Raw genomic sequence first — 16,865 nt, forward strand, 5'->3', positions numbered from 1 at the left:
GTATCATTTCCTCACAGTCCACTGCAAGATGGGATTATTTTTTTTTTTGCTTGTTTTGACCTCAAAGATAATACAGTGCATGGATCAATATCCTACTAAGCCAAGCCAAACACAAATGTAACTGATGCTGCCCCTGAACATCAGATGGTAGACGTTCTTTCAGACACAATTACTTAAATAAGCATTGCAGAGGGCTCCCTATACTTCATACAGCTTTTCTAACATGCTTGAAAGACTGCTCCGTACTAGTAGGTCATGCAGCCACTATCTGAAATACGATGAATAATGAGTAATCTTTTGTATGAAATTATGCCAGTATACATGTTTATGCCTGTAGAGAATACAGATATCCTGCTGCAAATATCCTATAAGAAACCAAGGAAACATCAATCCTACTGAACTTTTCTCTGATGAAACAACCAGGGAAAATCTCCTGTGGTTGGGCAGAGCCACAGACTACAACTAATCAAATTTGGCAATCATAAGATCAACAACAACATTGGATAAAACTAGGTCATGTAAAGGCATAACAATTGCTTCCTAAGCTCCAACAATGTATGTGCCATGCAAATACTATGTAGTGGTCAGATGACCAAGATGGATCCTGGAATGCTCTAGTATGGGTAGATGTCTTATTCTTGGCGAGATGTTAATCCATCAAAAAAACCTGCAGTGTCATTGTAAACGGGGAATTTTAGCAATCCAGTTACAAAATGCATCAGGTGCTTAGTAAATAGAAACAAAAATAAACTTTAAAAAACTTTAATTCAGTTTAAACACTTTTCTTAAATTCTAAAACATCAGTAACAAAATGTTTTATCAGTTATGTTATTTCTTTTTACGTTACATAATGTAAAACTTGGTAAAAGCTATAAATTGTCTCTTTCAACATAGCCAATATGGGATTCATTCTTACACTCATATGCCATTAAAATCCTGCCAAAAGCATGCATCAAACAGGTACAAAACTAAAAATCTGACCACAAAGGGTTTAAATACACAACACAGAACAAGTGACACATTTGTCTCACAAGACAAAAGGCTTAAATTACAAGACATATGTGCCAGTAAAAAGGTTGTTGGACAGTGGAATTCCAAGCAGATCTGTAGCTATTGGCTGGTATGGCTTTTCTATAACTACAGTTGCATATGGTTTAGCTAATGTAAACATATTTTTTGGTTGGTTTAAAGTATATGAGTGTACTATTGTCTTCTGATCCATCTATTTAAATATTTAAATGTTTGTAAATGTAAGTATTACAATGTTGCTGTGAAACATTCCAATAATAAAACAGGTAATTTGTTAATACATTGCAGGCAAGGATCCTGGCAATCAATACTTACAGAATGTATGTTATGACTCCAATACTCCTGCAAAGAAACAGAAAACAAGAGGATACTTGAAGACAAACAGACTCATTGTAATAAAATGAAAACATTAAATTTGTTCTTTCCCCTTTTACTAATTTGGTTCATTAGTTAGAGCGTTTAGGAAATCTTCTATCCAAACAGTCTGATATAATAAATATATAGTTTATTAGTACATTTTCCTTGTTATTTTTGTGTTATTGACATGTGACTGTTATGGACATTAGTTTGTGACCCCCTTTGAGGGATAGTTAGCTACATGATATGGAATTTGTAAAGCAAAGCAATGCTGGTACTATATAAACACACGTTATTATTAATTGATTATTGGCATCTTTCATATTAGTATAAAATATGTGGGTATAATAAAGATACATTGGGCCTGATTTATTAAAGCTCTCCAGGGGTGAAGAAGATACACTTTCATCAGTGGACCTGGGTGATCCTGTAAACCTAAAATGGATCTGGTTCAGGTTTTAAAAATATGCTAACAAATTGCAAACAAAATGTAAACCTATTCTAGGTTTGCTGAATCACCCAGGTTCACTGATGAAAGTGTATCCTCTCTAGCCTTGGAGAGCTTTAATAAATCAGGCCCATTATGCCTTGCACCATTTCGTATAGTTCTACAGAATACAGGATTTTTTTAAATTTTATTTTATAGGCTGGGGCTACTACATACATTTACTATATTGTCTTGCTCTTTTGTCCTTTACTTCTGTGGCAATAAATCTTTAAATATAACTTAATTTAAATAAAATGACAAAGTATAAATAGAACAAATTCAGTGTCACTTTATTTCTAATTTATTCACTAAATAAACTTTTAATTAACATGGAAATAAAAATTATTAAGTCTGGACCCCTGACACACATTTATTTCAAGCCATGCCATATGGAAGGTATGTCAAAGCCCACCCACATATGACAGTGCCACATGCTCCCCCATATATAGGACCACTAGGAGCATGGATGATTTAGTATAAGGAAGCCAAGTCTTTCATGTACAAAGAACAGGAATATATAGGTTCTTGCATACACCTATAGTACCTTTTTAGTGTCCCCACTCTCATCTTGCCAAGCAGTTTTGAACATGCAATACCACAACACTGCATTCTGCCCCATACAATCTTACCGGCGTTTCAGCAGAATGGGCTACCTCTCAGGACAATAACAATATGGTGGGAATGGGTGGGGACATTAGGAATCGTCAAAGATCCTCCTGATCTGAATGACCCGATATTTGTGAGGAACTGCTTAAGTGACAATCTAACTATTTCTGGAAATCCCTAATTACTCATCCATATGTCCACAGCAGGTGTTCATAAATATGCTAATTGGTGCATTTGATAAAAATTTAATTTAAAAAATGAAACAAAAAAAACACTACTTTGGGTGACTGGCTAAAGTTTAAACATGTTTAGGGGAGCAAAACCCAACATGCTTAAGAAAAGAAAGGGCCCACTTGTAGCTTAAGGCTACGTACACACGTGCAATAATTATCGTTAAAGAACGAACAATTAACAACCGATCAACGATTATGCACAATTGTGAATGATCATATTGTGCACAATATTGAATATGTTGAAACAATACAATCATTCAAATATAATCCACCAATAATTTACACACATTAGATACGATCGTTTGAATGATGCAGGAAGTGACGTGTATCGGAGAAAGTGTACTACAGAACCATCCACGATCACTATACGACTGTACACACAGTAGATAGCAAACAATTATCGCTCAATCAGGCCCGCTGGGACGGTCACTCAGTTCCAGCGACATTCCTCGTTCATCGACGTTGTTGGCCAGACGTGCACTTTTTTTGTTAACAATTAATTAAGTCATTAGTCGTTAGTTTCCAGCGATAATTATTGCACGTGTGTACGTAGCCTTACTTGTGGTGAGCACTATTCTATGCAAATCAGAACTAAAACTGTGCAAAGCAAAGTGGAGGTAGTGCCCTTAACTCTCAGAATTTGTCAGATGTCAAAGACAACCTAATAACTTATTTTAGACATAAACCATGTGCCCACAAACATGAAGACATATATTTACTGTTTTTTATAGTACAATAAATGGTCATAATGCAGTGCAGCTGTAGTAAACAACTATATGCTATTTTTTTTAATTTTTAGGATAGAAATATATTGTTATGATATTTAATATTATACAAAAACGTGGGTTGAAAAGTCTTACCACATGTCAGACTCCAGCCCAAGTGGCTCATAGTTCACAATTTCTGGTGCTATAAGTGGAAAAACAAGTACAAGCTTTTAGGAATATGTATAGATATGAAGCAACATACCAAACAAAAACTCTTACATTCAAAGTGGAAAGAGAAAAAAAGTCCAGTGCTACAAAAGGATTCTTGAACAGACTTACCCACAAATTCTGGAGTTCCAAAAATATTTTTAAATTCATTTTCGGAGTCAATCTTGTGAGCTAGGCCAAAGTCAATGATCTTGATCCGTGGCTTAGGTGCATTTCTGTCCAGAAGCATGATATTCTCCGGCTACAAAAATACAAAAAAAAGGTATAATAAAAAAGCTACTTGCATTCTAAACATAATGACATTTTTCACAAGATTGCCCTAATTTACCGCACTCTGAAAATGTAAACAGCAGCCTAAACATTTCTTAAATTCATTTGGGTTAAATCACAGGAACCAAGGGTACCAAAACAACTAATCCTGATATGAAAACACCTCAACTGTTTTATCTCGGTATTAGAATACCCAATAGAATAGTACAATTTACCTGCAAGAGAGCCGAGATTTAGCATCTAAATGGTCTGTGAGCTCAGAAAGACTGGCATAGGGCTACTGTCTGTAACCACTGTGGTTTGAGTGTTCTTTTATTTCACTGCAAAACGTGTTGGCTATTCTGAACATCCAAACTTTTACTATGTTAGTGCGCAGACATGTTTATGTGTATGTGTGTGAATAATACAATGTTGCTTTTTTCATTTTTAAGTTTAGTTCTGCTTTGAGTTTCCAGCATCCAGAAACTGTTACACTAATTTTGAAAAGACTGACCATTTCAATAATTAGATACTTCTTATTAATTATGAGTAAAAGAGATCTGAAGATACACATTTTGTTTACTTCCACTTCTCTGATAATCATAAACTGTCGGAGAAAATAGTGGTTAGTAGTAAGAAAATAGTAGTTCTGAGATTTAACCAAGGTTATTCTAAATCGTTTTTTGAATTGTGTTAAGTTTATCTAAGAAAAACATGTTCTTTCTGGTTCTCTCCTAAATAGTCCATACCTTAAGATCAAAGTGGGCAATTTGCAGCAAGTGCAGATAATTGACACCATTGAGGATCTGTTTTAAAAATTCAGTAGCTTCTTCTTCTGACAAGGACTCCTTTTCAGCAAGAAAGTCAAAAAGCTCGCCGCCTGCAACGCTGCCAATGTAAATAAAAGCAAATCAGTAAATCAGAACAATGCAAAACAGTACCATTAAACAATTAGCTGATAGACCTGGTACTTTTAAAAGATTTGAATGGCAAGGTGAGAAAACAGAACCCCATACAACTTTTAATGCTATCTGTATCCCTGTTAAGAAGATTCAGACACTGCCATGAACAAAAATATCACCAGGAATAAAGGTGAGGAAAATCCAACAGCTTTCAGCTGCCACCAAAACAGGACAAAAGGTGAAATCTCCCAATACGGACACTTGTTCCTGTGAGAAAAATCCAAAAATGACTTTTCGGTTATCATAAGAATGGACTCTTGTTGGGTCTACAGGACAGGAAGTGAAGGGAAATGGAACTCAATGGAACATAGATGGTAAAACAAAGGTTGGACATTAAAACAGTAACCACCCAGCTGCTTTTGGGTAGCTACTGAAAAGTTGTCAAAATATGAGAAACTGGATAGTTTGGGCATAATGAAAAGATGGAAAACTGGGACTGGGTGGGCATTAGAAAGTTTGAACAAAGTATAGTAGATGTGGTAGAAAGCTAGCAGAATTATAGGGAGTTACTGAATTCCAATAGCTACAACTGGGAGCATTACATTTGTCATGTGTTGCCCTGTTCTCTTTTAGCCCACGCGCCTCAGCCTCTTCCTATCCAGTTTCTAAAAAAGTCTGGGGAAACCACTGCAATGACTGCATAAAAACTATATATGGGGTTAAGGGATTTCCTTGATTGGCGCTATTGTATTTTTGAATAGTTAGATTGCTCCGATCCTCCGATCTAGGCTTGTGTAAACCCTGATGAAGGGATTAAAGTCATCCCCTATGCTTGTATCTGTAACAAAGGGTATTACGTAAACTTCAAACCATTTAAAGCAGGGGTCGGCAAACTCCGGCCTTAAGGCCAGATACGGCCTATCCAGTAGTTCATTCTGACCTACCGCCCCCTGGCTGATCCGGACTAATGCTGGTCGGCCGGCAACCCGCGGCTCCGGAGCTGGCGGATCGGCCAGAGGCCGCTAGGAACTGCCGGAGCCACCCCCTTGTAGTGGCTCCTCCATTTACCGTGGTTAGTGTTGATTCTTCTGCCACCGCAGTAAACAGGGAAAGCTCCATGAAGGTAATTTCCTCTCCTCCGCAATGCATACGGAGCAGAGGGATTTCACTTTGGGGGGCGTTCCCAGGTGGGCATTAGGGTGGGTCCAGCCTAGTGTGCTCCCGCCCACCCCATAAAAACTTTGTTGGCAAAACTTTGCTGACCCCTGATTTAAAGCATCCAAACACTAAAGCCTATGGGCAGGTATGGGAAGCAAAAGTTTAGCTACTGTAAACCACCTTTTTGTCAATACCAAAGTATTTAAGTTAAAAACAAGTTTATAACAATAAAGTCATAAAATTTTCAAAGGGGGAAAGTCTAGAAAACTTGCTCCTAAAATATTTGTCAGTGATATTGATTTGTTGAAACAACAGTATAGAAAATCTTGCAGAACCAAAGGCTGCTTTCACACATGCAATAATTGACGTTGGAAAGGATGTTTCACCATCCTTTCCAACGACAAAAGACTGCACGATGCATGAACGAATGGTGTACATGCAGAGCCATTCTGGTCTATAGAGAGGGGAGGGGAGGGGGGGGGGGAACGACGGAGCGGCACCTCGCTGAGCTCTCTCCGCTTTACTTTCATTATGATCGTTCCTCATTAGTCCTCCATGGATCCGCCAGGATGGTCGTCAGAATCATGGACGACGACCGCTGTACACACGCAGGATTCTCATCCGATATCACAGCTGAGCCTTACAAAGCACCTTACAAAGAATGTGGGGTATTTCTATGACCTCTATGTTATCTTTATACAAACAAGGAAGGTATTAAAAGATTATGTGTGTCATGTATGATTCTAAATGTTTTTTTTTTTCTGTTAAACAAACAGGAAGATGTGTTGCCCAATATAATTATGAAAGGTTTATCTGTCCATTACTCAAATGGTTGCTGAATTACATTCAAACACTGCAGCTTATTACAATTTAAAAAGATTTAGAAAATATATCTTTAATCTGTGCAGACAGATTTAGAAAAAATGTAATAACATTGCTACTTCACAGACAAATGTGGGTTTTTTTCAACCGGTAAAAGACAATGCTTAGAATTTTGAGGAATTAAGTTTTAGGTAAGAAAAGCTTTTGCAGAAAGAAAATCATAATAACCCCATTTCTTTAATACATGCACATTGCACAATTTATCCCTTTAACATTAATGAAAGCACAGAAAATACTTAGTGGGAATGAGCCCATAGAGTAGACGGTTACAGAACTGGACAGGTAAGCTGTGCCCCCTATATGCATTTTAAAGTGAATGATTAGACTCTCATAATAATTTTCTGGCGTGATGGGGGATGCATCAAAATTTGGAAATGGCAATAACGGATTCTCAGTCTTGGACACCTTTTAATTATCCATTTTGGATCTGCTAAGATGCCAACATTGCACATCTTCACCAGAAATAGCGTCAAGGCAGTGATAATTGTGTATGTACTATCAGAGTTCATTTCTGAGTTAAGTATACATCTAAACTGGAACTAATATTGATTAGGCTGTAAAAAAATTCTAGTAAATTTCCTGGATGCAAAGCTTAATTACAGAAAAAGCACTAATCACACATCTGAAACACATATTGTACATATGAACCATTTAAACTGGCAGAAGATTTGGTATTAGCTAGTATTGTGATCCAATGATTACACCACATCCTGGACCCTATGAATAAGACTGGAATATTGTAAAACGTCAGGCAGATATTAAACACAAATAAATGCATCTCTGTTTGCATTAAAAACATAATGAAGTGTACTTTTTTTTTTTTAATGTGAGAAGTACCGGTAACTAATCATGTCTGGGTATGAACCTTTAAAGTCTCTATGGACCTCAAAAGAAGAGGAGAGTGAAGAATGAGAGATGACCTGATCAGTCTGCAACATTTCTATTCAATGTCCAGTCACACTCTGGAGGAAATAGTATTCACTGAAACAGAAATTGTTAAAGCCGCCCTGCATGATAGGACTGAGCTATACAACACATCTGGGTAAATCCCAAAGCTAGATAAACAGATTAACAAATCCTTTGGCAGGTAAAACTGTTACTAGCTAGTCATTTGCTCAGAATTAATCTTAGGCCAGAATATTCTAGCCCACAACCAGAGGCGTCCTGTGACTGCACGCGGCAGCGGTGTACTCATAAAGTAAGCCTTTAACTCTCTGCAGATTTGTTCACAGACAGAACTCTACACAGCAATGATTGACTCAGATTACTGACCTTCTCGCTTCTAGTCTGAGTGAAGTTGCAGGAAGGAATATTTATGGTGTGGAGTTTTTTGATGGATGCATATTGACATTTTAGCTAAGTAACTAGTGTAACATATACTAATCAGGCCAAAATTAATCTTTACTTATTTTCACTACATGCATCAGCTGAAAGTGTCTAAAAGCCGATTGGTGTCTGCAGTGTCCATCAATTTTTTTCTACTCTTAGATAACACTGTTACACGCACATTTAATTAAACAAATGTAATTTAGAATTCCAAAAAGCTTCAGTGTTTTGAATGGTAAAGAAGCATTGAATAGTTATTTGCTAGTACTTTGTGTTCCATATTCGATATCCTGCAGTGAAAGTAAACTTGTTACCAACTGGTTTTGTTCAGCAAACCCTTAGGCCTGAATAATAGAGAACCCTTGAAATAGCAGGCTTCAGTATGTGTTCTGCCATTCTTATGCTTGCACAGGAAGCACATTACATCATCCTCTCAGCACCCGAAACACAAACAAGCATGTGAGGGGATGCTTTGTAGCACTTACAGCTCCAGAATAAGAATGACATCTGTTTTGTTCTCATACACCTCATGCAGCGTGATCACATTAGGATGTCGGATCTCTTTCAGTATGTTGACCTCCCTCTCAATATCCTCCCGGGTCACGCCGCGCCGGCTTGATTTGGTACGTCTCTTTTTGATGAATTTTGCTGCATAGTGCACGCCCGTGCTTTTCTCCTGGCATTTCTTCACCACTGCAAACTGCCCACTGTAGAACAAATACAGAAAACCAAAATTAAATTACAGTCATTATTATGACATTTACTTCACACTAAAAGCACCTTAAGACTGAACATTTTTTTATGTAGTGTGAGAGGGCAAAACGGTTTCTTTATTTCTTGATATTTATAGGGAATGCTAAGACGCTATACAAAGGTATGGCTATACTGTACACTCACTTTAAAATGTTTTTTTAAAGCTAAAATTGTTTTTTTCCTGGTCTGTGTGCCCAATAAAGAAATTCAACCCATTTGCTTGGTGTTCAATGTCACACAGGAACAGAATACAAAAGAATTGGACACCTGTCCTTATGACATGGTCTATAATGAGGATTTCCTTTATTTTACTATTCCCTATTTTGTCCCTGCATTTCAAAAATATGTTTTGGGTTAAGATACACTTTAATTTAATGAAAATAATGAAATGTACTAAATTTGCAAGAAAATAACAAACGCAACATTAAAATCATAATACTATTTTATGTAACAAAAGGATGCTCTGTAATTTTTCAAAAGCACCCCTACAACCATGTTCAATATAGTGTAAATGCCACTAGTTTGGTCCCATGCATGTATTGTTGGCTGGATTGTTCAAAGGTATTATTTATTAAAAATATGCCAAAATACAGTAATCTAGATTGTGGAAGCAAAGCTTATCATAAACATTGGATACGGTATCTAACTTGGCCTAAATGTTAATTCAGATGAGGAACTAATAGATAAAAACAGAAGTTACAAAGCAGAAATCTCTCTTTTTACTGTTTGGTTCTGCTTTTGTCTATCTCATGTGGGTGTAACACCAATGGTGCATTTCAAGTCAAGGTCTAGTTTCGTGTTAGAAGCATTGTGGTTTGCGGTCACTATTAATCCAATATAAGGGTTAATCTCTAGAAAAATAAAATAAGAGGACAGAGTTTGGTTAAAGCGAGAACAGATCACCATAAGACCAGTAGTTTTTGCATTGATAGATAAGAAGGAAATCTATCTGACCACCCCTGACTTGTCTCCTTCCGTCCTTGATAAGGTCTCATGGTGCCTGTCGGTCATATCTTAATGCATGTCTGACAGATTTCTGAAACTCAACCTGGATAAAACCGAGCTCTTCATCCTTTCCCCCCCTTCAAATTCCGAATTTCCCCGACATATTCCTAAGGATCAACAACACAATAATTCGTCCCGTCCCTCCTTTGATTCTGCCCTCTCATTTACCCCCTATATTCAGATCATTTCCAGGTTCTGTCACTTGTTTTCTAGAGCTGCCCCAACTTTCTTTCTTAATGGTCTTCCTCATCCTTTTCCGCTTGCTCCTACTTTATGCTCATTTAAAAGAGCACTCAAAACACACTTTTTCAGACTTGCCTACCTGTCTTCTTCTGTCTCTTAAAACCTTCACTACTTCCCGTCACTCCATATCTCCCCACCTATTGTGTGAGACTTCCCCCACCTCCTAGATTGTAAGCTCCTCGGGCAGGGTCATCTTCTCCTCCTGTGTCACTGTCTGTATCTGTCCGTCATTTGCTACCCCTATTTAATGTACAGTGCTGCGTAATATGTTGGCGCTATATAAATTCTGATTATTATTATTATTAATAATAATAATAATAATAATATTAATAAAAGTCAATGCAGCTTTTGCATTAGGAGTAAACAGCAGAGCAGCCAATCCTCCAACTTATTTCTGGAAAATTTACTAACTGAACATGCTTTTACCTACGGACAGCCTCCAAATTATAGACACTCCAATTAGCAGCTAGGACAATCTATTTAAAAACTGTACACTATTCAGAGAGAATAGGGGGAGAGCCCCCCTAATTCAATGGTGATCAGTGGGAGAGTTGCCCCCAATGGAAGAAGGGGAGTCAATGCACTGTTATTCAGTGAAACAAAGAACCTTTGTATTTGGTGTGAATCTAGAAAAGGGCCCCAATTTATTGGTGCTTAGAGGGTGTCTGGGAGAAGGGTCCCAATTCGTTGGTATTTAGAGGTAGTCAGAGAAGGGCCCATAATTCTGTGGTGTTCAGTAGTGGCACACATCTTAAAAGCCATCATCTAAAAATACAGATGTTTCCACTCTCTGTCTACCAATGTCTAGGGCCTTGATCAATCTTTTATTTTTTAAAAATAAAGAGGTCTAAAAGCCAAACAGGGGGTAGTTTCATTAACTGAAACCACAGATCGTGAGACTCCAACTTCTTAACAAACCAAGGTTTTAATAAACTTATGGTTTTCACAAATTGTGACACTGACACAAGTGTCCTGGTCACCATGTTATGATGTGTATTCCCAATAAGTGCTAACCACATTCAAAGGCCCAAAGTTGACCTCTACAAAAAACTTTAGTATTTAGAATATTTTCATATTATTATTACAAAGTATAGCATCAACATATTATGCAGTGCTTTACAAAGTCCATAGACATTTCACTATGTGTCCCTCAAAGGGACTCACAATCTAATGTCCCTACCATAGTAGGGTCCAAAGTACAGATTAAGGCCAAATTGTGGGGGTAACCAATTAACCTAACTGCTTGTTTTTATGAAAAAATATACCTGGAGAAAACCCACCCCAACACAGGGAGAACCTGCAAACTCCATGCGGATTGAGCCCTGGCTGAGATTCAAACCCGGGACCTACCCTGTTTCCCTGATGATAAGACACTGTCTTATTTTTTTTTGAAGGCCAAAATATGCTCTAGGGCTTATTTTCAGGGGGATGCCTTATTTACCCATGAAGAAGACTACAGTACACAGTTATTGTTCATGTGCCCTGTCTGAACTCCTGAACAAACTCCTGCAGTCTCCGTTAGGGAGGGATGAGGGAAGCTGCCTGTGTTTGCGTGGGCGGAGTCACGTGTGTTTGCGTGGGTGGAGTCACTTCAGTCCTGTCACTTCCTCTTCATGAAGAGGACGCACGGCGGAACCACACACGGAGTCACCCACCGCACCACGCGATTCTGGTAAGTATTCTGTGGGTGGCTTATTTGCGGGGGGGGGGGCTTATTTTTCATTTTTACCTAAAAAGGGGGGGCTGTCTTATTTGATGGCCCTGCCTTATAATCGGGGAAACACGGTAGTGCTGCAAAGGCCAGAGCACTAACCTCTAAGCCACTGTGCTGCCAATTATTATCAGTTGGATGAATAATTGTATCTAAGTTTTAAACCCTGAAAATATTACATAGTCACTCAGATCAGCACCAAGAAACTTTACTGCAACAACACAACAGCTTTAGTGTGGGGGGGTTGTGTCGTGAAACACAGCCGCCCACTTCCCTGAGCCTGGGATTTGCACAGGTGAGGTTCTGGCCGGTGTGTCCCCCAGGCAGGGTCCTCCCCCTGACCCTACTGGGGGGTGCACTAAAATCTTCTCAGTTGGCAATCGCTGCTCTAAAAAGTCGCTCAGTAGTGGGCATATTATGCAAAGAAAAGAATCTTCAGATGGGTATAATCATTAAAAACAACAAAAATACTTGCTGACCTAATATTTACATTTTCAGTACAGCAGGAGGGGTTTAGAATGCTTTAAATTGTTTTTTTTTTTTACATCTGTGCTTGTCTTGGTGATGCCCACAACCCCCATTTCATGTACAAGTGTCACAAGGGCGGACATTTAGGTAATATGACACAACAAAATTACTGACAAAATATTAACTCTTTCCAATTGTAGCCTAAATTAAAATAAAATAGCTGGGGTTTAAACTTAAATCCAGAAGCATTTACTTTCAGAAATTCATTTTCTGGAACCATCAATAAAAAAAATCCATAATTCCAGGATAACCCGCAGTCAGTTTTGAAAGTTCTACAAAGCAGTCTGTCAATTTAGCATAATTTTGAATTACATCTCTGCAAGCATAAATGAGAAACTAGCATACATCTTATATTTAAGCAGACACTGCAATCAATTAGTTAAAAGGTAAAACCCAGGTCTTCCCCAAAGCACTTTGAAAATTGTGCCAAGTTTATATTAGACCATGTCAAGCTTTCCGTGGTAAAGCTTCAGACTGTTAATCAAGCGATTTGAGATGAATACTATTTCAAGGTGACCTTCAACAGATCACAGTCTCTTCCAAGCTACAGTGCTTTATGCTTCACACAGCTGAGATTTACATAATCCTAGAAGTCAATTCCTTAAAATGGTTATTTCTGCTTTGACAATGTAGTATCATTTCACTTTGGAGACTACGTATATCTTGGGTCTTACCACTTTGGCTCATTCACATAAGGAATAAAAAATACCTAAATCTTGCCTTCAGTGGTATAAATCAATAAATATCCTGTCGTAAGGGAGAACAAAAATCCCACAGACATTAAATTCTATTTCCACTGAAGAAATACATATAGGTGTTTTAATGGAGCCATTGGAGCAAGAAAAAATTAAGACAATAAAAATGATGACTAACAATTCATCTGTATATGCAAACATCTACAATACTACCAATTTACTTTTCTGCTGAAAAGAATTGATTTGTACTGGTAAGAATTTTGTAGTTTGGTCATTCAAGTAGTTTTTAGGGTCCCCAAAAGATGGATCAGAAAATTAATTACAGGTAGTCCCCGGTTTACATAAGAGGACTGTAGGTTTGTTCTTAGGTTGAATTTGTATGCAAGTCAGAACAGGTACATTATTTTATTATATGCAATTAGGAACGATGTTTGTCTTAACATATTATTATGCAGCGTGGTGTCAGTTACTGTACTGTACACAAACAAAAACAAAAACTTAATGGAGCCTAGACATTCAATAACTTCTGGAGCAAGCTGTGCTTTGTCTTGGTCATTAAAGAGTTACAAGATGTTACAGATCAGCTTTGCTCTTAGGATCACCCACAACTTCAGCTGGGTTTAGCAAAAGATTTATTCTGCAAGTCATGCAATCCACCCTCCCCCCATCCAGCTTCTGTCCTGCACACCAGCAAGCAGGGATTTGCCTGTTTGTATGTAGAAGTCCTCTGTATGTATGTTGGATGTCCTTAACTCGGGGATTACCTGTATTCAGCATTTTCAGGATACATATCACAGCAATTTTTGTTGCCTTATACAAATGGCACTAGAACACTTGCAGGCCCCCTGCATACTACTAACTTTATCTAGATTTTGTAGGTATATTTGATCTATTTGTGTGACCATTACCATTGCTTAAGTATCACAGAAGTGACCACTAAAACTGACCACACAGGCATATGACATGAACTACAACAGAAGTTTGATTGAGACTGATAACTCATCCATTATAGAGACACTTCTTCATTTTATACAGCATTTGGATATAAAATACAGAAAAGATTACAATCACTAATTTATGACAAAAATAAAATTTCTAGGCCCGTACAGCACAAGTAAAATCAAAGATTTACGAACAGCTCTGTGAAGTCTACATATCATACTCAATAGCAATAACCTTTTGCCTGTTATAGGTTTGTCGGTCACAGGTCAAGCAAGATGTTAATAAAGCTTTGTAAACTAGACTATGAAAATATGACAAACTATTGCTCCTGGCTGCTTCCTATTGGCTAATGAAGTTTATTCTCCAATTGCCAGTTAACAGAATAAAATTGGTGGTTTTGGTATTTAGGCAACGGTACAGCAAGATAGGATGCTGTATGCTTTACTAGATTTCCCGGACATCAGGAAAGCTAGGGGAGTCATATAACATTTACCTCCAAACTGTACAAGGTGATCCCAACATGACCCAATATATAACTCTTTCAAGGATATGAGACCATCTCCAGGCAGACGCTCCAAGATCCCAAAGCAATTTCATAAATGAAATCTGAAAGTTAAGCTACGCTTTAAATGTCCTATCAGTTTACAAAACTAAAAGCTGAAATACATTTCTGGTTGTACTAAATGTAATAAAAAAGCATTACAATAATCTTTCTAGACAAGTGAAATTGGTGGCTTGTTCTTTAAAAGTGGAAACAAAGATTCCATACCTGATAAAACAAGAATAGTATCTTGTGCAGATTATGGGCTTGAGCTGTACAGCTAAGCGGCTGGCATATTGTATGATATCATACAAATGTAAGGCTTGATCATGACAAAACCAATTTGTTTTACAAAGGAGGATCAAGTCACACAATGAATATAGATGACTGGCTTATGCTGGGACAAATACTTCAATAATAACAGTGATTTGCAGGGTGATCTTCAAATACCTATTAAATTACAGCTGAATTATAACCCTGGAATAGATCTTTTCAGCGAGCTTGGCAGGCTGCCCTCACTTCATTGCACATATGTCACAAACCAGTTACTAGCCATGAAATTTGTGAATAGCCAAAAGGTTATTTGGCTGTCACATCACAGCAATGACCAATCTACAAGTCAACTGCTATCACAGAATAAAGATTACACATCACACCAAACACAAGCTTTAGCTCAAAAGTATAGAAATAACAATTTTTATTTTTGGAGAAGAAAGTTTCTGACTGGTTGTAAAAAAAAAAAAAAGTTTTCTTTATTATAAAATAACCCAATAAACATATTTTAGATGTGTCGCTCCATAAATTCCAACAAAGTCAAACTCAATATGATTTACTCAATATTACAGCTGTCCTTTCAGGTTTACACCTTAGGAGTCTAAAACCAATCCAGGTAAATCGAAAAAGGTGAAGAAAAGAACAAGCTAGAAATTGAGTGGGCTGGGGAATTAAAGGGGTCAAATTAATAATGCGGTCATATAATTTCTCCCAAAATTCAAATAAAAAAAGGTTTAAATCTTTGTGTAAATTGTGAAAAAGTGTAATAAAACCCAAAAGGTTGAACACATTTTCTTCCTTTTTCTTTCCTAGAAGAAACTCTCTAAAATGTACCGTATTTTTCGGCGTATAAGACGCACTTTTTCTTCCCCAAAACTGGGGGGAAAAGTGGGTGCGTCTTATACACCGAATACGTGTTAAAAATAATAAAAAAAATCATACTCACCCGATACCGCGATGCTGTGGGCTTCTTCTCCTCGCTCTCCTCCCGGCTGCAGCGCGTGTCCCCTCCTCCTCTGAGCGAGGAGAAGCCGGCACACGTGCCCTCGCTATCCTGTAAGCAGGCTGGACTAGCCTGCTTATGGGATCGCGGGGGCATGCGTGTCGGCTTCTCCTCTCTCAGAGGAGGAGACACGCGCTGCAGTCAGGAGGAGAGCGAGTTGAAGCCGACACCCGTGCCCCCGCGATCCCATAAGCAGGCTGGATTAGCCTGCTTACGGGATCGCGAGGGCACGGGTGCCGGCTTCTTCTCGCTCAGAGGAGGAGACACGCGCTGCAGCCAGGAGGAGAGCGAGGAGAAGCCGGCACCCGTGCCCCCGCGATCCCATAAGCAGGCTGGATCAGCCTGCTTACGGGATCGCGAGGGCACGTGTGCCGGCTTCTCCTCGCTCAGAGGAGGAGGAGACACGCGCTGCAGCCAGGAGGAGAGCGAGAAGAAGAAGCCCACAGCATCGCGGGATCGCGGTATCGGGTGAGTATGATTTTTTGGCACAGGGTGATCAGAAGGGGATACATTGACACAGAGTGATTAGAAGGGGATACATTGACACAGAGTGATTAGAAGGCGATACATTGACACAGAGTGATTTTTTGGTATTTTGTTCAGAATCTTTTTTTTCTAGATTTTTCTCGTTTAAAATTGGGTGCGTCTTATAGGCCGGAGCGTCTTATACGCCGAAAAATACGGTATATATTTTAAACCATAAACAGAGGCAGCCAGCCAAAAAACAAAAACAAAAAAAAAAAAAAACTTTATAGGAGCTGCCTGTGCAAGATATATTTCTTAGGTAGTTTAAAATATAAACCAGAGCGTATTATCCGGAAGTAGAACTGGATGTGCTAAAGAATCTATATATATTAAAAGGAGTATTAGCTGCTGCTGGCTCTGTTGAAAGGACACAAGGTTCCCCCTCGGGCCCTATTTCCAGAGAATTAAATGGAAAGTTCTGGCTACCTCCATTACTAGGGGAAAAGGTAGTCCTGTGCAAGGCAGAAATAGTAAATGACAGC

At 38.3% G+C, this 16,865-nt stretch overlaps 1 protein-coding gene across 1 annotated transcript in view; it reads right to left on the reverse strand.

Moving 5' to 3' along the window:
• Positions 1 to 16,865, reverse strand: part of DAPK1 (death associated protein kinase 1) — a 96,848-nt gene that overhangs the window by 32,235 nt on the left and 47,748 nt on the right. The window contains exons 3-7 of the mRNA XM_072404071.1: positions 8,650 to 8,871; positions 4,646 to 4,784; positions 3,759 to 3,888; positions 3,573 to 3,621; positions 1,345 to 1,371 (exon numbers count right to left, since the gene is read on the reverse strand). Of these exons, the coding sequence (XP_072260172.1) occupies positions 1,345 to 1,371; positions 3,573 to 3,621; positions 3,759 to 3,888; positions 4,646 to 4,784; positions 8,650 to 8,871 (567 nt within the window). The remainder of the gene's footprint in view (positions 1 to 1,344; positions 1,372 to 3,572; positions 3,622 to 3,758; positions 3,889 to 4,645; positions 4,785 to 8,649; positions 8,872 to 16,865) is intronic.

This window comes from Pyxicephalus adspersus, chromosome 3 (genome assembly GCF_032062135.1).
Source record: "Pyxicephalus adspersus chromosome 3, UCB_Pads_2.0, whole genome shotgun sequence".
Taxonomy (NCBI): domain Eukaryota; kingdom Metazoa; phylum Chordata; class Amphibia; order Anura; family Pyxicephalidae; genus Pyxicephalus; species Pyxicephalus adspersus.